The 21672-nt window shown below is 42.8% G+C and overlaps 1 protein-coding gene and 1 long non-coding RNA gene across 13 annotated transcripts in view; both read right to left on the bottom strand.

Annotated features, from left to right (window-relative positions):
* Positions 1-21672, bottom strand: part of LOC146985436 (transcription factor SOX-6-like) — a 119120-nt gene that overhangs the window by 33620 nt on the left and 63828 nt on the right. For 7 of the 12 annotated variants that reach the window (XM_085778415.1, XM_085778414.1, XM_085778413.1 and 4 more), the window contains 4 exons: positions 14785-14957; positions 10935-11003; positions 10723-10779; positions 1944-2064 (listed from right to left, as the gene is read on the bottom strand). In XM_085778415.1, the coding sequence (XP_085634541.1) occupies positions 1944-2064; positions 10723-10779; positions 10935-11003; positions 14785-14957 (420 nt within the window). The remainder of the gene's footprint in view (positions 1-1943; positions 2065-10722; positions 10780-10934; positions 11004-14784; positions 14958-21672) is intronic. The other 5 variants (XM_085778419.1, XM_085778423.1, XM_085778418.1 and 2 more) reach the window with 1 other exon arrangement.
* On the bottom strand, positions 17162-17686 carry LOC146985437 (uncharacterized). Its single transcript, XR_015035970.1, has 2 exons — positions 17306-17686; positions 17162-17229 (listed from the first exon to the last, which is right to left on the bottom strand). It is a non-coding gene; the product is annotated as an uncharacterized LOC146985437 (long non-coding RNA).

Here is a 21672-nt window from a genome sequence, read left to right as displayed (position 1 = left end):
TTATTTGTCAGTGCAAGCTATTTTTAGAACGGTGGAGCAGAGCCGTGAGCTGCTCAGAGCTACACTATATGGGATTTCTTGGTTTCCCTCATCAAACTCATCAAATACACAATCCAACAACTCTGAAACGCTTGTGACCTGCTTATTCACCATGCTATGAGATAATAACGGAACGTTACGAGACAGAGTGGTTTTAAGCCAGGGACACACCGAGCCGACCGTCGGGCGTCTGGCCTCGTCGGACGGCGTCGGGAGCTCGTCTGTTTGGTGTGTTCACCTCCGTCGGGGAGCGTCGGGTCTTGTCGGATCTCGTCGGGGCCGATTGAACATGCTCAGTCGGGACTCGTCGGCCGTCGGGAGAGTAGACTCGTCGGGTACTCTGATTGGCTGTGTGCTAGCTATGGCGATTCTGATTGGCGGTGCCCTAAGCGAATCAGCGCGGTGTGTGGGAGGGACGGAAGTGACCACAGTAAACAAACGGTGTCCTAGCCTGTCCTACAGTAAAAATGGTATACACAATAAAAAGAGGAGTAAAGCAATATATTAAGCGGCGATATATATATATTTAAACATCAAAGATGTTCAATCAAACCCACATAGTTTGAAACAACGTTCAAAACACACACAGCTCACAACTAAGCATATAAAGCCCGCTAGCTTAATGCTAACGTGTAATGTAAAACACCATAGACGGGCTAACAGAAATTAGCATCGGCTATCGCCAATTCGCGGCAACCGAGCCACAGCAGTAAGCTGCTAAAAACTGTTTTAATTTCGGCTTTAGCGCTGTTAAAACGTGGCTGGTTAAATTGTTTTGGGGAGATTAATGTTGGTCTCATTGATGAAATTAACTGTGGCAGTGGCATTAGTTTGTTTGAATGAACAGTGAGCAGAGCTGCCCCTGGTCTGTATTGGTCTGTATTTCTATGGGGGAGTCCTCGCCACTCAATCGCTCTGGTCGGCAGTCAGGGCAGTGTGTTTCACTTTTTCCTTTCTCCCGACGAGAGGCGACAGACTCGTCGGCCAAAGCCGTCGGCGTCGGGACGCGTCGGGACGCGTCGTGGCGGTGTGTTCCTGGCTTTAGAGGTAAATTCATGTAAAACCGCTGATGGGCGTTGCCTTCAGGGACAGTTTTTCAGCAAGCAGTTTCTGCATTTACCTCGAGAACAACTCTGTCTCGTAACATTCCGTTATTATCTCATAGCGTGGTGAATGTGCAGGTCACAACTTGTCCACCAGAGCGTTTTGGAGTTGTTGGATTGTGTATTTGATGAGTTTGATGAGGGAAACCAAGAAATCCCATGAGCCTCAGTAGTGTAGCTCTGAGCAGCTCACGGCTCTGCGCCGCCATTCTAAAAATAGCTTGCACCGACAAATAAAGGTAACGAACCTACTGCTATGACTATAGCGATTATGGCAATGGGCTAATTTGCCAAAATGTTGAACTATCCCTTTAAGTGATGTGTGTGTGTTTAGGGGAATTGGGGAAACAAAATGTGATTTGTCTGTGTATGTATGACAGTTGTGTGTTATCCACTGGTGAGTTGCTGAGCGCTAGGAGAGCATGCATGCAAAAGTGTGCGCATGTGTGAGAGAAAGTGTGAAATTCCATGTTGCAGATGTGTTGTGCAACTGACATGTTTTCAGCACACCGTAAAAGAGACATTCCAGTCCGCGCTGTGTCCAATGTATTGTTCCTGACGTGAATGAGCAGGGCTTGTAAATCTCTCCGCTCATTTCCAGAACATTCCTCACCTGACACACCTCATTAACATAGACTGGGATCCCAGTGTTTGTGTGCATGTGTGTGTGTCTTAGAAGGAGAGAGAGAGAGACGAGAGAGAAAAAGAGACCTGTTTCTTTTGTGTTTGACAAGAGTCATAGAGCTTTTGTCTGAGCGGGGTGAATGTTTATCCAGAAAACATACACCTCAGCACCACTACCTGGCTTGTAGGACATGCCCGGCGGGAAGAGGAAGCCTTGCTGTGCAGCAGCTGCAGCAGCCAGGGACCGCTGGTCATGAGGAAACACTGGGATCATCAGAGGAGGCATGTGACCCTGGACCTGAGGAGAGGGAGAGAGGGAGAGAGAGGTCAGATATAACATACGGTAGAAAATAAATTATTTAAAATATCTGGACAAACACACAACTTACATACAGGGCCGTTGCTAGGAATTCTGGGCCCCCTGAAAGAATACTAAAGTGGGCCCCTGTCCCCTGACTTTTCCACTTTTTTTTCTTAGACTACGTATGTATTATCATTTTTTTAATTCAATGCAGCATTACTATGAGTATTAGTCAGGGTCTTATGCAGAATAATTCAGTCATAAAATTAGACTACTGGGGTTTTTTGTGGGCCCCACTGGGCACTGGGCCCCTAGAATTATCATCACCTTTCTCCCCTATACAACAGCCCTGCTTACACACACAGATGTACACAAATTCTGCATGGCCTGCATACACACACTCACACTGCCACCGAGAGAGAGATGGAGGGGGAAAAGTAGAAGAACAGTGAAAAAAAGGAGCAAGGGGATAGAAAAAACAAATGACAGGGGGAAAAAAACAAAAAGTGAATAAACATAAAGAGGGAAAAAACATTAGAAAAATGAAGAAAAGAAGATAACAAAGGAAAAGAAAGAATGCAAGAGAGGAGGACAGAAACAAGAATGAAGGGATGCAGGTATACACATGCACTACAGCAGCACTACAGCAGCAGTAAGAATGAAATGATCAGCAGGCGTCAAGAGACACAGTTAAAGAGCAGAGACCAAACAACAAATAAAGACGTTTCATTCTTGAGAGACAAGTTTAAAAATGAGAAGTAAACTGCCTTTAACACAACAGAGGAGCTAACAGCTGCCTTTCATGTCGGCTTGAAAGACTCATAAAAACGGTTGGTTGGAAGAGAACATATCAAAGATGAGCCTGCGGGAATCTATTACTGTAAGGCTGGACTGCCTCACTCTCTTCACTTCCATCTTTCCCTTCATCTCATCTGCTTTACTGTCTTCCCTGTTGTAGAATTGTTTGTTTCTTTTCCTCCTCATGTTTCGTCTGATGCTCTGCCCCTCTTTTTTCAACTTCTTTCTTCTGTCTCTTTACTTGTTTTGTTCCTGTCTGAAAGTTGGGCAGATGTCCGACTTTCAAAGATTGTAAAGGTTTTGAAAATGAAATGAGTTGAAGAGAGGACGCATTCTCAGCGGAAGGAACTGGACTCAAATTGGTTTTATATTACCCTTTATTTGTCTTTATTTGTTTGTTATTTTCTCCTTTTTTTCCTTTCGTTCCCTCACTTCCTTCTTTGTTTTTTTTATCTCTCTTTTTGTTCTTCCTTGTTGTCTAAATCTTGACAATGCCCTGCTCACCCCTCGTTTTATCCATTTTTTTCATGACCTCTTCTTTCGTCTTCTCTGCTTTCGTCTTTTCTTTCATCTGTTACTCTCTAAGACGAACGCTTGTTGACACCTCCCTCCTTCCCTTTCCATTTCCTCCGTCCATTCAATGCTGCCTGCCTCCATTCATCTCCTTTACTACCAATTCATTAACCACACGGCCTCCCTCCCTCTGTCTCCTGGGACAGTTCATCATTAGTGCCCAAATTTACGCCATCAGCATGTTGTGTGCTCTCTGCATTTGTACGGCCTGGTTATGTTGCTGAATTAGTTGAATAAGACGAACGTCCTCTGGGATGTTTATGGTGTGTGTGTGTGTGTGTGTGTGTGTGCGTGCATGCGCAGGATCCAAGCATTTGTGTTAGGGAGGTTCAAAGAGCATTAATACACAGAGAGAGCTGGGCTTTCCCAGTGTGCGTTTGCTGATAGGCTGTATATTAATTAGTCGATCAATAAAAAGGTTCAACAGAAATCACTTTAAATTGAAACTCTTTTGGACTGTGGACTGTTGCTCAGACAAAACAAGAAAGTTTAACTTTTATCTTGAACTCTGGGAACCTGTGGTGTTTTTTGTTCATCTGAAGTACTCAGAAATGCAGCAGCACAATGAACAAAATAAATATAAGAAAAGGGTCAAGTACTTTATAGAAATGTTGTGAAGTCAAAAGTGCATTATTAATCCTTAAAGGTACATTGTGTAGGAATTGCTCCCATCTAGCGTTGCGGTTGTAGCCTATATCGCAAGCAACTCAATCGTATTTTTCATGCTGCATTCACGTGAAATTTGGCAGACGGCAGACGGACGACAGCCGCTGCACGTAACGGCATAAACAAGCCTCTATGTAAACAAGTGGTCCGTCAGCACGAGGCAAAACAATACATGTTAATACATTTTCGTGAATAGATAACAGGAGAAGTTACACAATGTCCCTTTAAGGAAAAAGTCAAATTGTCCCCCAAACTACACGCAATTAAGGAAAGTACAAATACAAGCTTTTACTCTGCATCCCTGCAGCAAATACATCACATTACTACAAACTTATAATACTTTCTATGAACGTGTGTGTGTGTGTGTGTGTGTGTGTGGGGGGGGTGTATTAAACTGCAGTATATTTTTGCTAGACGGAAAAAAAACAAAGAACGTCTTTGTCTTTCTGAGGTCTTGTCCTGTACATGAATAGATTCTTGGTTGGTCTTCCCTTCATCAGGGGGCTGTGTCCAAAGGTCAAGGTTAAAATTAGGTTATGTGTGTCTGTGTGTGTGTGTGTGTTGTCACTCATGTCTCCGCCACATCTGTATTATCCATAGTTGTGTGGAGCTACACATGTTAAGCACATGACCAGCTCTTCAGTCAACATTGGTTATTGCATACTCCTAAAAAGCCTGATAGTGCGCAAGGCCCTTATCTCACACACAGACACAGACACACACTTGTGGGGCATTCCCATACACACAAAGTGTCCTGACGTCTTGTGACACACAAAAAAGAGAATGAAGACAGAAGAAAAACAAGTCTGTGTCCAAATGGCAAAAAAAAAAAAGAAAAAAAAAAAGAAGAGAGAAGTGGTGGAGGTGGTGGTGGGGTGGTGGGGGGCGGTGGGGGGGTTACAGAGAGGGACAAAATGCTCCCATTCATTGTATACCTCTGGGAACACTGGGACTGACTGGGGCTGCTTCACTAGCGCAAACACACAAAGATCTCCTTTTACCGAAGGAGGGTGTGTGTGTGTGTGTGTGTGTGTGTGTGTGGGGTGGGGGGGTGGCGGGGGGCAGCAGGCTGGATGAATGGACTGGGGAAGGTGGCCCCCGCTCCGCTCAGCCCCTAAGAAAACACAAGGCCCCCTTCCTCTAAATTGCCCACCAGACACATGGACATACACACCTAGGCACAGACACACTCTCAGTATTAATGGTGGTCTTGTGTACCAGAATTTGGGGTTAGAGGGGAACAAGAAGGTGTGTGCTGTATCTGTATGTCCATGTGTTTGAGAGGAGAGGGGGAGAAGAAGAAGAAGAAGACGTGTGGTTGTGCAGATGGCAGCTATGTAAACATGTGGATGTGAATGAGTGCTCGCCTTCATATTGTCCATTATTCCACTGGAGCTAAAACAACCTGCAAGTTCATACCAGTAAACTGAGTCGGCCTCAGGTATCTGTTATTCTGTTCATCTGTCCTATGAGTCCAGCATGAAATGGAAAAATCAAGTCCCAATTAAAGCTGCAAGCAGCGATGAGCGGACCATCGCGTTGCCCCGGGGGGCGGCTCGCAGGACGCTACAAAGCAGCTGCATATCGTAGCAACCGCCGCACTCCGTGTTCAGGCATTAACGTGGTCAGCAGGGACAAGATGTACTGCTTTTTCTATGTCATACTTTTAGAAATTAAAATATATAATATAAAATATATATATACATTCACAACATGAAGTGATAAGACATCACTCTCAAAGACGGCAGATGCTGATCGATCATACAAATGAGTAGAAGGCAGAAATGCTGCAGAAAACTCTGAACATTACTCCAACTCTCTCCCCATTTTTAAAATGATTTCAGCAAATAAAGACAGTAAAACCCCAGGATGTATTTTGTCTTAATGTAAAGCACCACATTTTTAGCTTACACAGAAAAAAAGGCACATCTCTAGCTCAAACAATCTTAAAGATCTGTACAGGTCGTTTATGCTCCGGTGGATCTTAAGCGGTTAGCGTTGGGGTTTTATTTTATTTTTCTAGAGGGCGCTGTGGAGCTATTTTACCAATAGCCAGATAGATTTCTTCAGGTCAGTTCTCTTGTCACACATATGGGGCAGTTAGACCATGACAGCGTGACTTGTCATATTGTCTTGTCAACTGACAATGACTAAAACTTTGGACCAAGTCACACAAAACAACAAAGGTCTTAGGACGGGGCTGACGAAATATGAAGTCAATTGTAATCCCCAGGAGGAAATCATTAAAGCATGAGGTCGCCACATTGCAAAAAACAGCACATTCAAACTCAAAGTGGCCCAGTTCCTGTTTGTATGAACAAATATGAGCTTCTATAAATATGTGTTCAGAAGGGACTCTTATCAAACATATTAACTGTGGCTAATTTAGAAGTCTGGACTTTGCGGATGCGTACATCCCCCTGGTGATATGTAATCAGTCACTTGGATTCATGACACCAATGATATTATGTTGTTGTTATTAGCAGTCTTTCATAGTGTAAAGTAAACAGCACAGGTATAATATAACTACATGCCACACCCATTTTTAGTAGTGTAGTCAATGAAGTTTACCTTTATAAAACAGCTTTCTGACAACTCTTTGTGGCTGCTGCTTAACTTGTTTCATTATTATATTCTATACAGATAATCTTCATCGTTTTTAATTATTCCTATCCTGACACCAGAAGGAATATTTTTTCTAATCCACCTGTTTCTCCTGTTTCTCTGCCAAGGCAGTGGTAGTGCAATCACAACTGCAGTGATGGAAATGTTACTTCCACCCCAGATTGGTCAATATACCTTCAAATAATTACAGTGTTCAGCACATGAGCACAGTTAAGACACTCAGTAATTTGAATTGAAGCAAAAACACAATTCCACCATGCCTACACAATTTTCAATAGGCTAACACACAGGGTAACACAGTGGAGGGAGGGCCGTTGTAAAGTCAAGAGGTAGCCATTCTCCATAGTTGCTGAGTCCATTTGACGTTATGTGCTTTCCGACTCATTGTGTTTGAAGCTGGATTTGCTGACGTAGGAGCTGCCTGTCTATCTAATGGACATGTGTGCTCCATTAGTTCCTATGTGTCCTAGTGTGTGTGTGTGTGTGTGTGTGTGTGTGTGTGTCTGGATTACTGTGTTTGTGTCTGTTTGTCTTAAAGGGATAGTTCAAAATTTTGGCAAATTGGCCCATTGCCATAATCGCTATAGTCATAGCAGTAGGTTTGTTACCTTTATTTGTCGGTGTAAGCTATTTTTAGAACCACCGAGCACAGGCATGAGCTGCTCAGAGCTACGCTACGGAGGCTAATAATTTCTTGGTTTCCCTCATCAAACTCATCAAATACACAATCCAACAACTCCAAAACGCTCTGGTGGACAAGTTGTGAGCTGCACATTCACCACGCTACGAGATAATAACGGAACGTTACGAAACTGAGCCGTTTTCGAGGTAAATACAGAGACTGCTTGCTGAAAAACTGTCCCTGAAGGCAACGCACATCAGCTGTTTTGCATGAATTTACCTCTGAAACGACTCCGTCTCGTGACGTTCAGTTACTATCTCATAGCGTGGTGAATGTGCAGGTCACAACTTGTCCACCAGAGCGTTTTGGAGTTGTTGGATTGTGTATTTGATGAGTTTGATGAGGGAAACCAAGAAATCCCATTAGCCTCCGTAGCGTAGCTCTGAGCAGCTCGCGGCTGCGCTAGGTGATTCTAAAAATAGCTTGCACCGACAAATAAAGGTAACAAACCTACTGCTACTGTATGACTATAGAGATTATGGCAATGGGCAAATTTGCCAAAATGTTGGACTATCCCTTTAACACAGGTTTGCTGAACCCCAACAATTGGAAGCTCTGGGCGCTTGGTCTCAAAATGTTCAAAAAGTCTGACTGAGTGATTAACATGGGCCCATCTCCTCTAAGCCAAATCAGTCAGCTGATGGCCTTTCAACAGGGGGGGGGGGGGCGCCCTGTAATTACGGAACAGGCCGGTGAAGACATCATCCACAGAGGAAAATAATACGACAGGATTTAACAGAGAAATAAAAACAAAAAAGCAAACAACACTCGGGGGAACAGGAGCTCAGAGAAAAAAAAAGAGGAAGGCAGGCGAAGGAGGAGACAGAGGAGTTATAAATGAAGAACAGAGGGAGGGAGAAGGAGGAGGAGGAGTGCGGCTTTGCAGTCATTAATTAGCCTGTTAGCTAGGGCCCGGGCGGTGCGGTTGGGGCCTGTGCCTTTGTGGGCCTGAAGGAAATGGGCCACATATGAGAGCCATTATAGGAACTGACTTAACAATGACACATGCCTGTCAGCCACCAGGCTGGGCCGTGCCGCTCTGCCTACGGCACACAGAGGACTCACCACCGCCGTGTGTGTGCGTGTGTGTTTTCATGTATGTTATGTGTGCGTCAGGGACCTATAACAGTCCCCATGTGCATTTATGCATTAATGTAAACTGTTTCTATTTTTAATCAATATCAACTGCCTATAATATTGTTTACGTGGGAGCTTCCATGCATGTATGCACATTTTATGGATGAACATCTGTTGTTTCTTCACATGTTTTTGTGTGCACATGTATGTCTGTGTGTGTATGTGTGTGTGTGTGTAACCATATCTATCAAAGTGGGGCCTTCGGAAACGTTTCTTTAACCCGTGGACGTTCCCCGCTGGCTCTCCACACCATTTAAAACCACATGACAGGAAACCTGGGTCACTTTGACCTTTGCTCCCCCAACAACAACACTACAGAAATTGAAATGAATAATGGGTTAAAAAATAGTTTTCATTGTCTCCATTTTCTAAATCAGAGGCAGGATCATATCAGTTTCACTGCTGTTCTACAAAGCTCTCTAATTCATGATAATTAGCCATAAAATAAATGCTATTTAACCACTGAAACTTTGTTTGCTGTGATGATGCAACAGACAGCATGCGTGCACTATAGCATTAAACATCAGGGAGTTGCAGTTATTCCACTTTTCTAGTTACTTATTTTTCCATCTGGACAACATTTAGTGTTCCAAATTAAGATGTGAACAATAACTGGCACTTCTAAAATGTGGTTTCACCACACTGAGGCCTATTCTTTTCAGCTGAAACAGTAGCATTTGGTCAGCTCCTCAGAGTATTGGCCTGAGCAGAGCTCAGGTCTGGATTTGATAAGTGGAAACAGACCGGTGCAGCGCTGCATGCGTGTTTAAGGCCAACACACATCCGACACAGCGTAAACAGCCCATACCCCAGTGACTAAGCCCTGGAGCTTAGCCATAATAATTCTAAACCTCTGTACAGTAGATAGACCATATGCTCCTTAAGCTGTGTTTGTTCCCCAAGAAATGCTATTGTTTCAAAAAGAACTTAAATAACAAGCTTGCACACACCCAGCTGTGTTCATGTAATATTCAGCAACTATTCAATTCAAACTAATTGTTTTGGTCTCTTTTCTGTGTTCATCTCTGCATCTTAACTAAACAGCAGTAGTTAAGCAGTTCGGGTAATTTTAAATCAAATCCAACATCAGATGCTTGCGAGGCTCTACATGATAATATGCTGCTCTGAACAGCTATTTTCTACAAATCCCTTCATCCTCAAAACCAAACATGACACAGTATCCGAGCCTCACAGCAAGGAAGAGGATCCGAGTAAGAGTTGGGTTTTATGGTCTTACTCTCCCCTGGGGCTCAGAGGCCTAATGAAGTCCAATCCAAGCTTTATTAAGATCTGAGGGTGGGGCCTCGCAATAAAAAAAAAGAAGAAGAAGAAAAGGAGGAGGGAGTGGGTTTTCAAGCTCTTGTTAAACTACATTGCACCTCTAAAGAAAAGGGGATCAATGGGGGATGAGAGCGAAGCGGTCCCAGTGGCACATGGATTCAGATTGTGTCAGAGGTTGATTTAATTCAACAACAAAAAAAAAAAACTGATGAAATACAAGCTGGCTAACTTCCCACATGGGTATCAGATACAGTGTGCAAATTAACCAGCTTTGGCTCACAGCTGGTGGTAATTTCTTAGTGAGCGTGTGTGTGCAGAGCGGTGCATCAGGTGGAGCAGATGTAGGAAGGAGGGAAATAAAAAAAAATAAAAATAAGAGAAACAGCAAGGCGTTTTTTCATTATTTTTTTCCCCCGGCACGTGTCTGTCTTCATGAATAACATATTGTTATTTTTATTTCACTGTAATGGAGTGAATGATAAAGAAAACATTGCAAAGCTGAGTGGAACAACGTGTATGTGAAGGGGAAATAAAGTATCTGAAGGAGACAGAGAGACAAGTGCGTACTGAGCTCGGGTGAAGAGAGGAAACACACGTTGATAAACAGACAACTGCTGAAAGAGGAGGAAGCCCAGAGGAGGCTGCTGGGATATCGACCACTGGCTGATCAATGCAAAAGTAAATGATTCAGCCATAACCAGGGCAATTACAGGGGTGTTAGGTGTGTTTGTGAGTGTGTAGACCCACATGCTTCCATATGAATGTGAGGCTGCTGCTTTCTAACTGTTCAACGGAGGTGAAACAGAAAGGAAAAGGTCACGATCTCTTGTGTTACAGTTATTTTCCAATCACACATGGCTCAATAAGAATAGAGCAGGAGGAGAAATGGATACCTGGGTCATCCTGGTGGACCACAAAGATGAGTGGATGGTGGAGAGGAGGAAACAGCTCTAAAGTGTGAGGAATGCACAAAATAAGGGTGTGTATTCATGGTTGTGTGTGTGAATCATGGAGATTCACCATTACTGTGGGGGCCTCAGGTCCAGAGGGAAATAGAGAGAAGTGTGTTTGTGTGTATTTGGGGTGAGTGTGTCTGCCTACTAACCTGGATCTGCTGTTGGAGAATGTTTATCTTTTGCTGCTGCTGCAGGAGCTGCTGCTGTTGTCTCGCGATCTGTACACAAACAAACACACATACAGATTAAAATGACAGTTAAGACAATGTGCATTATATGTCTGATACAGTAATTCTGACATGATAAAAAAATGAGTGTGGCTCATAGTGTTGAAATCTGCTGTAGAGCTGCAACAATTAATTGATTAATCGAACAATAATCGATTATTAAATTAATCGTCAACTTTTTTTAAAGAAAAAAGTCCAAATTCTCTGATTTCAGCTTCTTAAATGTGAATATTTCTGGTTTCTTTGTTCCTTTATGACAATAAACTGAGTCTCTCTTTGGTTTGTGGATAAAACAAGACATTTGAGGACATCACCTTGTGGTTTGAGAAACACTGATTGACATTTTTCAACATTTTCTAAAATTTTATTGACCAAACTACGACAGAGTATTAGGGCCACATCGAGAAAAAAAAAACACAGACTACGAGAATAAAGTCATCCATTTACGAGAATAAAGTCACACATTTCCTAAGAGAAAAAAGTCATAACATTACGAGAATAAAGTCGTAAATTCTTTATTCTCGAAGTTTGTGAATTATTAACTCTTATTCAGGTATGCTCCAAATGAAGACACCAAGTTAGTTTTGGAGCCTTGACACTGTGCTGACCAGTCGTTCCTCTTTCATTGTTCCTGATCAACCTTCCTGTTCAGTGGTGATGGTGATGGTGTCAAGCCGCATCTTATTGTTCCAAGAAACCAAAGTCTGGATTCAAACCAATCTGCTTTTCATTAACTGTGTAACCTTTGATGAACATTGGTAGAAAAGAAAAAAAAAAGTTTGGCAATGAATGAGAGAGCATAAAAGACCAGAACAAAACACTTCAAGGCCACTAACGAGAGAAAACCTGGAGGAAACAGTTTGGTGGTGACGCTGCGTTGGTTCAGACCTACAGGAAACCCAGAGCAACCGGAGCATGAGCTGCACTGTTAGAAATTATTAATGAGGTCCTTTCTTTAAAGGTATAATGTGTAGGAATTCCCCCCATCTAGCGGTGCGGTTGCATATCGGAACGTATTCTTGATGTTGCATTCACGTGAAATCAGGCAGACGTCAGACAGACAACAGACGCTGCATGTAACAGGATAAACAAGCGTCTATGTAAACAAGTGGTCGTGGTGATGTGGTATTGTTTACCTGACCCATGTTTTACCGTCTTTCTCTCGTGGAGTAAAATGTCATCCGGTTGGTTTGCCGACGGCCGTCTGCCTGACTGCACCTGAATGCAACATCAGTGCCTCCGTCCTTCCTCACACTACACAGTGGTGACAGTTTTAACAGGCGCTACCTGGAAAACTTTCTCCCCGAGCTGACAGCTCCGCTGAGTTTCTATGGTTACCTACGGTCACGCTGCCACTCAACGTAAAAAATGGCGATGCAACATGGCCGCCTCGGTTCGGTGCGTCGCCCACAACAACTTGTAACAACTCATTCTAAGGTACGAGAAAGCTTTCATCTGTATGTGGGAGTGATTCGACTTCAGTGAAATACGTATTTATGAAAGCAATATAATAAAAGTCAAATAAGTTACACACTGGGGCTTTAAATGCAGGGTATAAATCAGAGAGGTGTTAGATTGTTACCTGTCCTAACCCTCACCCCTCAGCCCCGTGTGACGGAGGCCACAGCTACTTTGTGCAATCAGCAGAATGGAAAGTTTCTGCGCCATTCTCTTAACCAACAGTGAATCTGTGAGATTGACATGTTTACTAGGCCAACCAACAACATCCAGCACGTCTCTGATAGCCCCCCCCCCGGCGCACACACCCACCAATGATCATTAGCACGGGAGGAAATCACAGCTATCTCTTCCTCTGTAGTTGACAACAAACATCTGAAGTCAAAACGCTGAAGGGTTGACGGACAGCTGGGACCAGCCAGTCATGTGAAGGTAAAATCCTTAAAGGGGCAGTACGTCAACTACTTGATCCTGCACGCCCACCACCAAGCTAGCAAAGTAAGGCAGCTGTGCCTCTTCTTTTTTTTTTTTCATGAGGAGTCGTTTAGTATATTTATTCTGAAATGTAATTACAGGCTGCTGAATGGGAGGCGGCGCCCCATTTGCACACATGTCATATTTCATTAAAGGCAGATTTCTCAGGGTTTGTCTGTAGGGCATTATCCTATCAAGTCTCAACAGCCAAATGACTGGCTGATATTGGAATCTGTCTTTCTTTTCACTCTCTCCATCTTACCCACTCCTTTGTGAAGCTGTGAAAGGTGGAATGTGTTGTGATGGGAGGTGTGGACTTGTCCAAACAGAGCCTGTCGTATGCCGACCTACAGTAACGTGTCGGCAAAGAGCGAAAACAAAGAAGAGCTCACCTAAACACCTCTTTGCTTAGGCTCTCCCACTCTTTCTCTGTCACATGCAATTTAGTTTTACCTCTGCCTGACACCTCGAGACAAGCATCAGCAGCAGGAACTTCTGCTACTACTTTTGAAGACACACACATACACATACGTTAAAGAAAGTGTTGTTTTTACTTAACAACTCGGGTTGTATTGTTTTGTATTATTATGATGACTGTCATAAGTTTCTGTTACGGTGAGATTTCATAATTAAACTTCACCAGGAACACAATAAAGGACAAAGTCTAACAAAACAAAGCATGTCAGTGGTGATGAAAGGGGTCATGTGACTAATCTAAAGGAAAACGCGGGGATTTCTTATGAATCGAAACAGGTTTGATATTTTCTTCTTTGTCTTTAACACAGAGTGCATCGACCAAATGAACCTCATCAGACAAGGACACACTGCTTTGTGTAAGTGATTACAATATAAGTGGTGATTGACATGGGATGTGAAGAGGACTTTCTCAAGCAACAATAGATTATATCTATCTGTAGGGCTATTGAGTGTGACAATTTAATTCAATTTATTTATTACTGTTATTATTTTACGTGGGTATGTATGCTTGTGTGCGTGTTTATCTTTATTTTTTTTGTATGTATGTGTATGCAGCGAGGTTTGCCTGCATTTCATTGTGCAACTTGTGTGGTATGTATCCATGTGTTTTGTATGTTCTTATTGGAAATCAATAAAAAACATTGTTCAAAAAAAAAAACGTGGGATGTGAAGAAGGGATCAGAGGTGACCGTGGTTACTACTGGTCAATGATGAGCGACTGTGGCAAACATAATGTAACAACCATTAAAGAAACACCTGCTGGATTGTTTTTGAGAATTGACCTTTTACCATTTAATTTGTCTGATGCTTCTTTTCTTCTTCATCTTCTTTCTCCCTATTTTCTCACCTCTCGACCCACCTGGTGGAGGCAGGCGGCCGCCCACCCCCAGTCTCCTTCTGCTGCAGGTTTCTTCATGTTAAAGGGAGTTTGTTTTTTTCTCCACTGTCTTGTTCTGGCTCTTTGTGGGAGCTGTAAGGTTTCTCTCTGTTACATTACAAGGACTTAACCTCACTCAGCGATGTGCCTTCAGATAATGTGTGTTGTGATTTGGCACAATACAAATAAAACTGCATTGAACTGAACTGGAAGGAATTTTGAACTACTTTTTATCTTCAGCTTTTATGGAACTGAAACCTGTGTTACTTTTACACTACTATGTTCTGTGCCTCTTAACATACTCCATACAGCCACTGTCTGTGCTATCAAGCCACATAGAAACACACTAAAGAAACCTTTTCACTGAATCCACGTCCAGCTACTGTCAGGCTTGTTAACCCTCCTCTTTCTCTTGACACAACTTCTACTTCACATAATGCAGGACTCTAACACATTGATAAACACACATCCTCCAGCCCTCCTTACCTGCTCCTGCTGCTGCCTGGCCAGCTCCATCTGTTGTCTTTGCTTCTCCAGCTGTGAGGCAGCCATCTTTTTCTGCTCATCATGGGCGGCGAGGAGCTGCTCCCTCAGATTGATCAGCTGCCCAATCATGGTAGAGAGCTGGCGTTCCTTCTCCTCCAGTGACTCTGGCGTACCTGGACAAGAAATGAAGACATGTTAGAAATCAAGTAAGTCAGTGGTTGTTCATCAAAAACATATTTGTTGGAAATAATGAATGTGGGGGTTGATCCACAGCCTGAATTAAAAGTTTCAGTTCACTATTGAGCCCTGGCGAGAGCAAGATGGATAGGATGTACAGTTCCATCTGGCAACACAACATTTGTTCATACTTGCTCTGTAAAGGTTCTTTTTTACACTTTCCAATCGACGAACAAAACTTGATCAACACACAAGAAAAAAAACTTCACACACAAACAATATTTGACGTTTTCCTCCTCGGGTATTTTGAAACATTTTCATTCAAATAAAATTCCCCCTGTCAAAACTGTTTCAAGAACCTACACAGACCACAGAGTAAGACCTTCATGTTCACTAATAACCCTCACTCCCAAATTCCCATAAATCAGCAGGCTTGTAGTTACACCTTACCGCTCATTATCCTCTGTCTTGTCTCCACATGATATCAGTGTTTATCACTTGTGTCTGCTCCCAAGAACAATAAAATCTGTTTGACTTTGCAAATCAGCAGGCTTTTGTCAGGTTTACGATGAAGACATTCTTGGAGGTTTTGGTCAGGAAGACGGATACACACCAGTAACTAGATTATGTTGAAGGCATGTTTACAGGCAGGGACAAAATGCTAAATGCTAAATTTTTCCCTTTTCCACACAGTTCTCATCACTTCTTTCTGAGCTGCTGTCCTCGGGAGGGGCCACGCATTGTGTCATCATGAGGCCACTTCACTGGAATCGTGTACCTCAGTTTATCTGTTGTATTTTGCATTGAGTTGCAAGAGTATATGATCCCTCACTGGCTTCCCACCCAAGAACTCGTGAGCACTTTTGAGAGTCAAGCTTTGGATATTAGCAAGTTGGAACACTGTATCCATTTGCACCAAAACCTGTATGTCAAAGCCTCTACCAAGACAAAAACATTCCAGTCGCACTGTCAACAAACTGTCCCTAATAGTTACAAAGACTGAGTGGTAACACATAAGGTGGACGCTTCAGTGCGAGAAAACGCTGTGACCTCACTGCTTTTCCTTGATCTGATTTGTAAATGCTGACAGAAGTGCGTGCTATTATTTATTTATTCATCCTGGTTCAAATTCTTGCTCTTCAGTATATCTGGGTGTACATGCAGGCTGTGTGTGTGTGTGTGTGTGTGTAGGGTCTTGCCCTGAGGCCATGTAGGGAGTTTGCAGGGTGGCCCCAACACTACCTGCATACTAACAGAGTCTCCATTGTAGTCCTGTCAGGCCCCTATTGTACCCTCTACTGACCCCCCTCAGTCCCCCTCCACCCCTCCAACACACACACACACAGAGAAATTACCCCTCAGCACCCCTGTATCAAAGGCAACATTCTCCTTTTCTTGTCTCTTTTTTTCATGTTTTCATTCTTTCTTTCTTTTTCAGTTTCCCCCCAAACGACCTCCCCATCAGTTACAAGCCCAGACTTCCTCTCCTCTCCTCTCCTCTCCTCTCTTCTCCTCTCCTGTTGTGTCCTCTCTCCTCTCCTTCCCTCTCCTCTCCTCTCCCCTCCCCTCTCCTCCTCTCCCCTCCTCTCCTCTCCTCTCCTCTCCCCTCTCCTCCCTCCCCTCCTCTCCTCTCCTCTCCCCCTCCTCTCCTCTCCTCCTCCTCCTCTCCCCTCCTTCTCCCTCTCCTCTCCTCTCCTCTCCTCCTCCTCTCCTCTCCTCTCCCCTCCTCCTCCTCTCCTCTCCTCCTCCCTCCTCTCCCCTCCTCCTCCTCCTCCCCCCCCCCCCTCCTCTCCCCTCCTCCCTCATCCTCTCCTCCTCCTCTCCTCTCCTCCTCCTCCTCCTCTCCCCTCCTCTCCTCCTCCTCTCCTCCTCCTCTCCCCTCCTCTCCTCTCCTCTCCTCCTCCTCTCCCCTCCTCTCCTCCTCCTTCTCCTCTCCCCTCCTCTCCTCTCCCAGGGAGCAGGTTTCTGCTCGGTGGGGAGGATGGGGAGCTGATTGTCAGTTTTTTGATGTTTTGTTTTGTTGACACACTGGTTGAATATTTGGAATGATTGAAGAAATTAGACTTTTCCCTGAGGTGTTGATATGATCCCTCCCTCCCTACAGGCTAAATAAAGGTAATTTACTCCTCTCCTCTATTTTTCTTCCCTGTCTTTTATACCACTCTTTTCCTGCTTTGCTCTTTTTTCTTCCCTCTTCACCCTCTCTAAGTCCCATTGGCCAATTTAGTCTTGCAACACTGATGGATACTTTATAATCCTGTCATATTTCTGGACACACACACAGACACACTAACTCTAACACACAGAGAAACACACATACACACACACCTCTCTATTTCCCTACATTCCTTGCAGTGAAGGAAAGCCTATTGTGTAATCGCAACAACTGCGATTACAGCATCATGATTCATCTTCATGGATTACTGGTTGTGCATTCCGAACGCAACGCCTTGCGTTCCTTCAACTCTCCCGGCACCAATGATTATCTCCAACGTCTTCCGTTTTCCATCCATCAGGATTACTCCTGACACCTGCTGAGGGTACCAGCCAAAACACAGCACCATTAACTGTTTTCAGTCTGTTTGGATGATGGGGATGATCCATCTCTGAACCAGAGCTCATGTCTACATTCTGACTTCTGTTACTTCTGTCACCAGTTACTTCCTGATTACACTATGCTGTGATTCATGGGAAGTTTTGATTCATGAAAATCTTGTGATGTCTTTGTCTCAAGTTCTTTATTGTGTATTAATATCAAAAGTAATTAAATAGCATTGCCACAGCAGAAAATGTACAGAGGAATGCGTTGCTACACCTTAGAGCTTCCATATAGTGTAAAGAGAGACTGCCATGTGATTAAAAAGAATGTCTAGGTGATATATTTATATTGTAAAAGTGTCATAGCCTCAGTCAACAGGGAAAAATGCACAGCCTTTATTCAGAATGTGACAGAAAGCCTTCACACCAACCATCAGGAGAGCAGGCATTGGGACCTTTAACACCATCACTGGATCTTGTATACAACTAAACTTTTTTTTTAATTCAATTATCTCATTCATCTGTTCACTTATTTATATTTTTAAGCGAGTTATTTGTTATTTATATAATTGCTTGTGTATGTTTATGATGTGTCAATAATTGACATTTATATAGGCTAGTAATTAAGTTATAAATAAAGGTATGGAAAATGAATGTCTGTTTTGCTTGTTATATAATTATATGTTAATGAATTCACTGGATGGATCCATGTGACAAAATTTGTCCAAGCCACTTTTTACACACACATACACAAGTCCTCACACACATGCCACAACACACACACACACACATACGCCAGCACAAAAACCACATCTGAAAATACACAAACACAAACCATCAGATACTCATACCATCACACCTCAAACTATCATGTTGCCCTGAGCCTCTGCCAAACCCTCATGTTTCATGATGCCGACTCTAAACTCCCACCATTCCTCTAGAGTCTAGATGACTAAACCCTGTCCTCGCTCCTCTCCACAGGCCCAACACAAAGACCATCACAACAAGCATCGTGATCTCTGGCCAGCAACAAGACAAACCCAGCACCAAGTTTAATCTGTGTACAGTCAGGAGTACTAGTACACACAAATAGCTCACTTCCCCAGACAGTCATGTAGTATATACATATACACTACCAGTCAACAGTTTGGACACGTGTTCCTTTATAGTTTTATATATAGTTATATAGTTTTATAGTTAGGGTTATATATATATATATATATATATATATATATATATATATATATATATATATATATATATATATATATATATAGATATATGCAGTTGCATTGGGTAAGATGCCTGATTTAATTGACTCTTGAATGTCATGTGATTATTGCTGCCAGATGTGCCAGCTCCTACATCTGTCAGCAGCATCACACATTTTCCATCCATCTGTTCTTCTCTGCATCCTGCACCTCCTTGTGTTGTGGTTGTTTGTGGTAGTTTCGGAAAATTTGATATTAGCTGGATGGAAAAAGGAATCCTACATAATGATATATCTGCAACTACTCATACAATTCATCACATCTTTAGCATTATTGTAAATTGCATCACTGCTGTGATTTGTTCATCAGCTCTTTCAAACTACCAGACAGTGATTCTTATGCATCATGATTTAAAGAAATATCCAGTCAACTTCTGCCCTAAATCAGCTCAAACTTTAGCCTAGAAATCTAGACACATCCTAGCGGCAGCAAAAATATTTGCTCTGTAGGTGGGTCTAGAAACGAGCCATAGGAACTTTTTGAGTCTCGAACACCGTTTGTGTTGACCAATCACAGCGCTCTATCTGTTTAGAGAGTCGCTGGGCGGACTTAACGCGATGACGACATACTTGCAGCGGTGAAAAACATGACAAGATGGCTTTGGCAAAGGAATCGTTTGAATCGGCGTTGGCATCAACTTCGAAAGAATTAAACTTGTCATTTTCTTTAAAAGTTGAGTAAGAAACTGCACTGTAGTCATTCATTTTGAAGAAGGGTGTATTTGGTGTTTTGCCGACGGGATATGGGAAAAGTTTAATCTACCAGCTTGCTCCGTCATCCTGTTCTTTGCTCTGATTGGTAGAGCGCTACCCTATTGCGTGCAGATTCATCCCGCCCCCTGGATTGAGCCGAGGTCTACCGGTCGTTGCCAGAATAGACATTTTAATGATATAGTCTGGCTTGTCAGGGTACTCAAACTTGCTTTTTCTCCTGTCAGCAACAGTAAAGGCACCACCAGGAAGAGCATTTATCACCAAACTGAAGTGAAGTGTTGAAATGTCACCTGGTTCCCACAGTTACCTTGTTGGAGCTGCACAGAGGTGTGTAGTAAGAAAGGTCATTCTGGGCTCACACCCAGATGTGTATGAGTGCAACAGTTACTGTAAATAACTGCCACTGAATAAATGCGTTCAGGTTGTTGTGTGAGGAGGAGACACAGAGCAGCAGTTGAATTTGTCTATTTAGGTCAGCCAGACCGGGCTTCATTTCAGCCATCAAGAAATAAAAGACTTTGACGCTTGAATTCAATAAGAGCGTTACGTTGGTCAGGACACAGCTGGACGAACAGAGGCGTCCCTGTGTGTGTATTTTCCTGAGTGTGTATGCAGTTGTTTCACTACATTCTTGGGGACCAAAGAAAAAGACTGTATCATGGGGTCAGACAACTTTGCAGGGACAGAAAGACTTGAAAGATCATGTTTGAATCAGACTGGGTTAGGGCAAGGTGACGAGGAGTGCATTATGGCAATGACATGTCCCCAGAAATGTCCAACAACGGTTTGCGCTTTTTTCTCTCTCATCAACACGAACACAATAGAAATTGATATACTGCACATTTCCAGGTAGAACAAGCATACTGTTGTCTTAGCTGCCTGAACTGAATCTCTGCCTAAATGTATTTTAAAGGGACATTGTGTAGGAATTACTCCCATCTAGCGTTGCGGTTGTATATCGCAAGCAACTCAATCATATTTTTCATGCTGCATTCACGTGAAATTGGGCAGACGGCAGACGGACGACAGTCGCTGCAGGTAACGGCATAAACAAGCCTCTATGTAAACAAGTGGTCCGTCAGCACGAGGCAAAACAATACACGTGACAATATGTTGTCATGGCGATGTGGTATTGTTTACCTGACCCACGTTTTACCGGCTTTCTCTCGACTTCTGTGAATAAAATGACATCTGGTTTGTTAGCGACGGCCTTCTGCCCGACTGCACGTTGCTACAACCATACCTGCCAGCCCCCACTGCTAATCAGCAGTACATTTCAAATTAATTTACAGATTTCAGGGACAAATTAATCTCCTAGTGGGTAAAAATCACATGAGCCGCTACAAAACTGCACACAAAGACACACAAAAAAGTATAAAACTGAATGACACTGCATTTTATTTAGAGTAAAAAGCCTGACAAAAATTGTATGTTTCCTTGTCTCAGAAAAAAACTACTTAAACTGGATGAATTTAAGATGAACCCTATAAAGAAGCTTAATTTAGTCATTCATAAGTCATAAGTCTACCTGTAAAATAAACAGAAATATAATAATAATATAATAAAAACTGCAAGGATTAAAATATCAGTTATCATGTGTTACAGTAAAACATTCTGTAGGTTTAAAGTGAAAATGAGCTATGGACACAAGAGAGAGAGTGAGAGTCAATGTCAGTGCTGTTCTGCTGCAGCAGCTTCTCTGTAGTCTCTTTCTCCGTCTTTCCACAGAGGAAATGCTTTTCATTTCAACGGCAGACAATCACAAACAGCTTCTCTTACTGAAAGGAGCTTGTTACCAACTAATGTCACAACGCAGACAGAATTCACCGAGCACACCTTCTCAGTTCTAGAAAGTTTAATATATTTTATTCCTGTCTTTATCATATTCCTTCATAAAGCAGGTGCCGATCATGGAAGTTCATTATCATTTATAAAACTGCAGCAGCTCTGACTTGTTCACTCGTGACTGAGTCACAAACTTCTTCATGATCACAAAAACATCACCGTAACATTTCTGGGGAAAAGCAGGAAATCAAACGGACATTGTTTTCTCCTTCCTATGATTTACAAGAAGCAATAAGCACTTACTAGAATCAATTAGCATCACTGCCACAGGCCCACTGTTAATAAGGGTCATTTTTATTTCAAAGAATAAAAAACCTATTTCTAAAAAGAGCAGATCAGTGGAA

Source organism: Trachurus japonicus, chromosome 6 (assembly GCF_045865225.1).
Source record: "Trachurus japonicus isolate A0001 chromosome 6, Traja_1.0".
NCBI lineage: Eukaryota > Metazoa > Chordata > Actinopteri > Carangiformes > Carangidae > Trachurus > Trachurus japonicus.
Note: the sequence above shows the minus strand (reverse complement) of the source record. Positions and strands in the feature narration are given on the sequence as shown.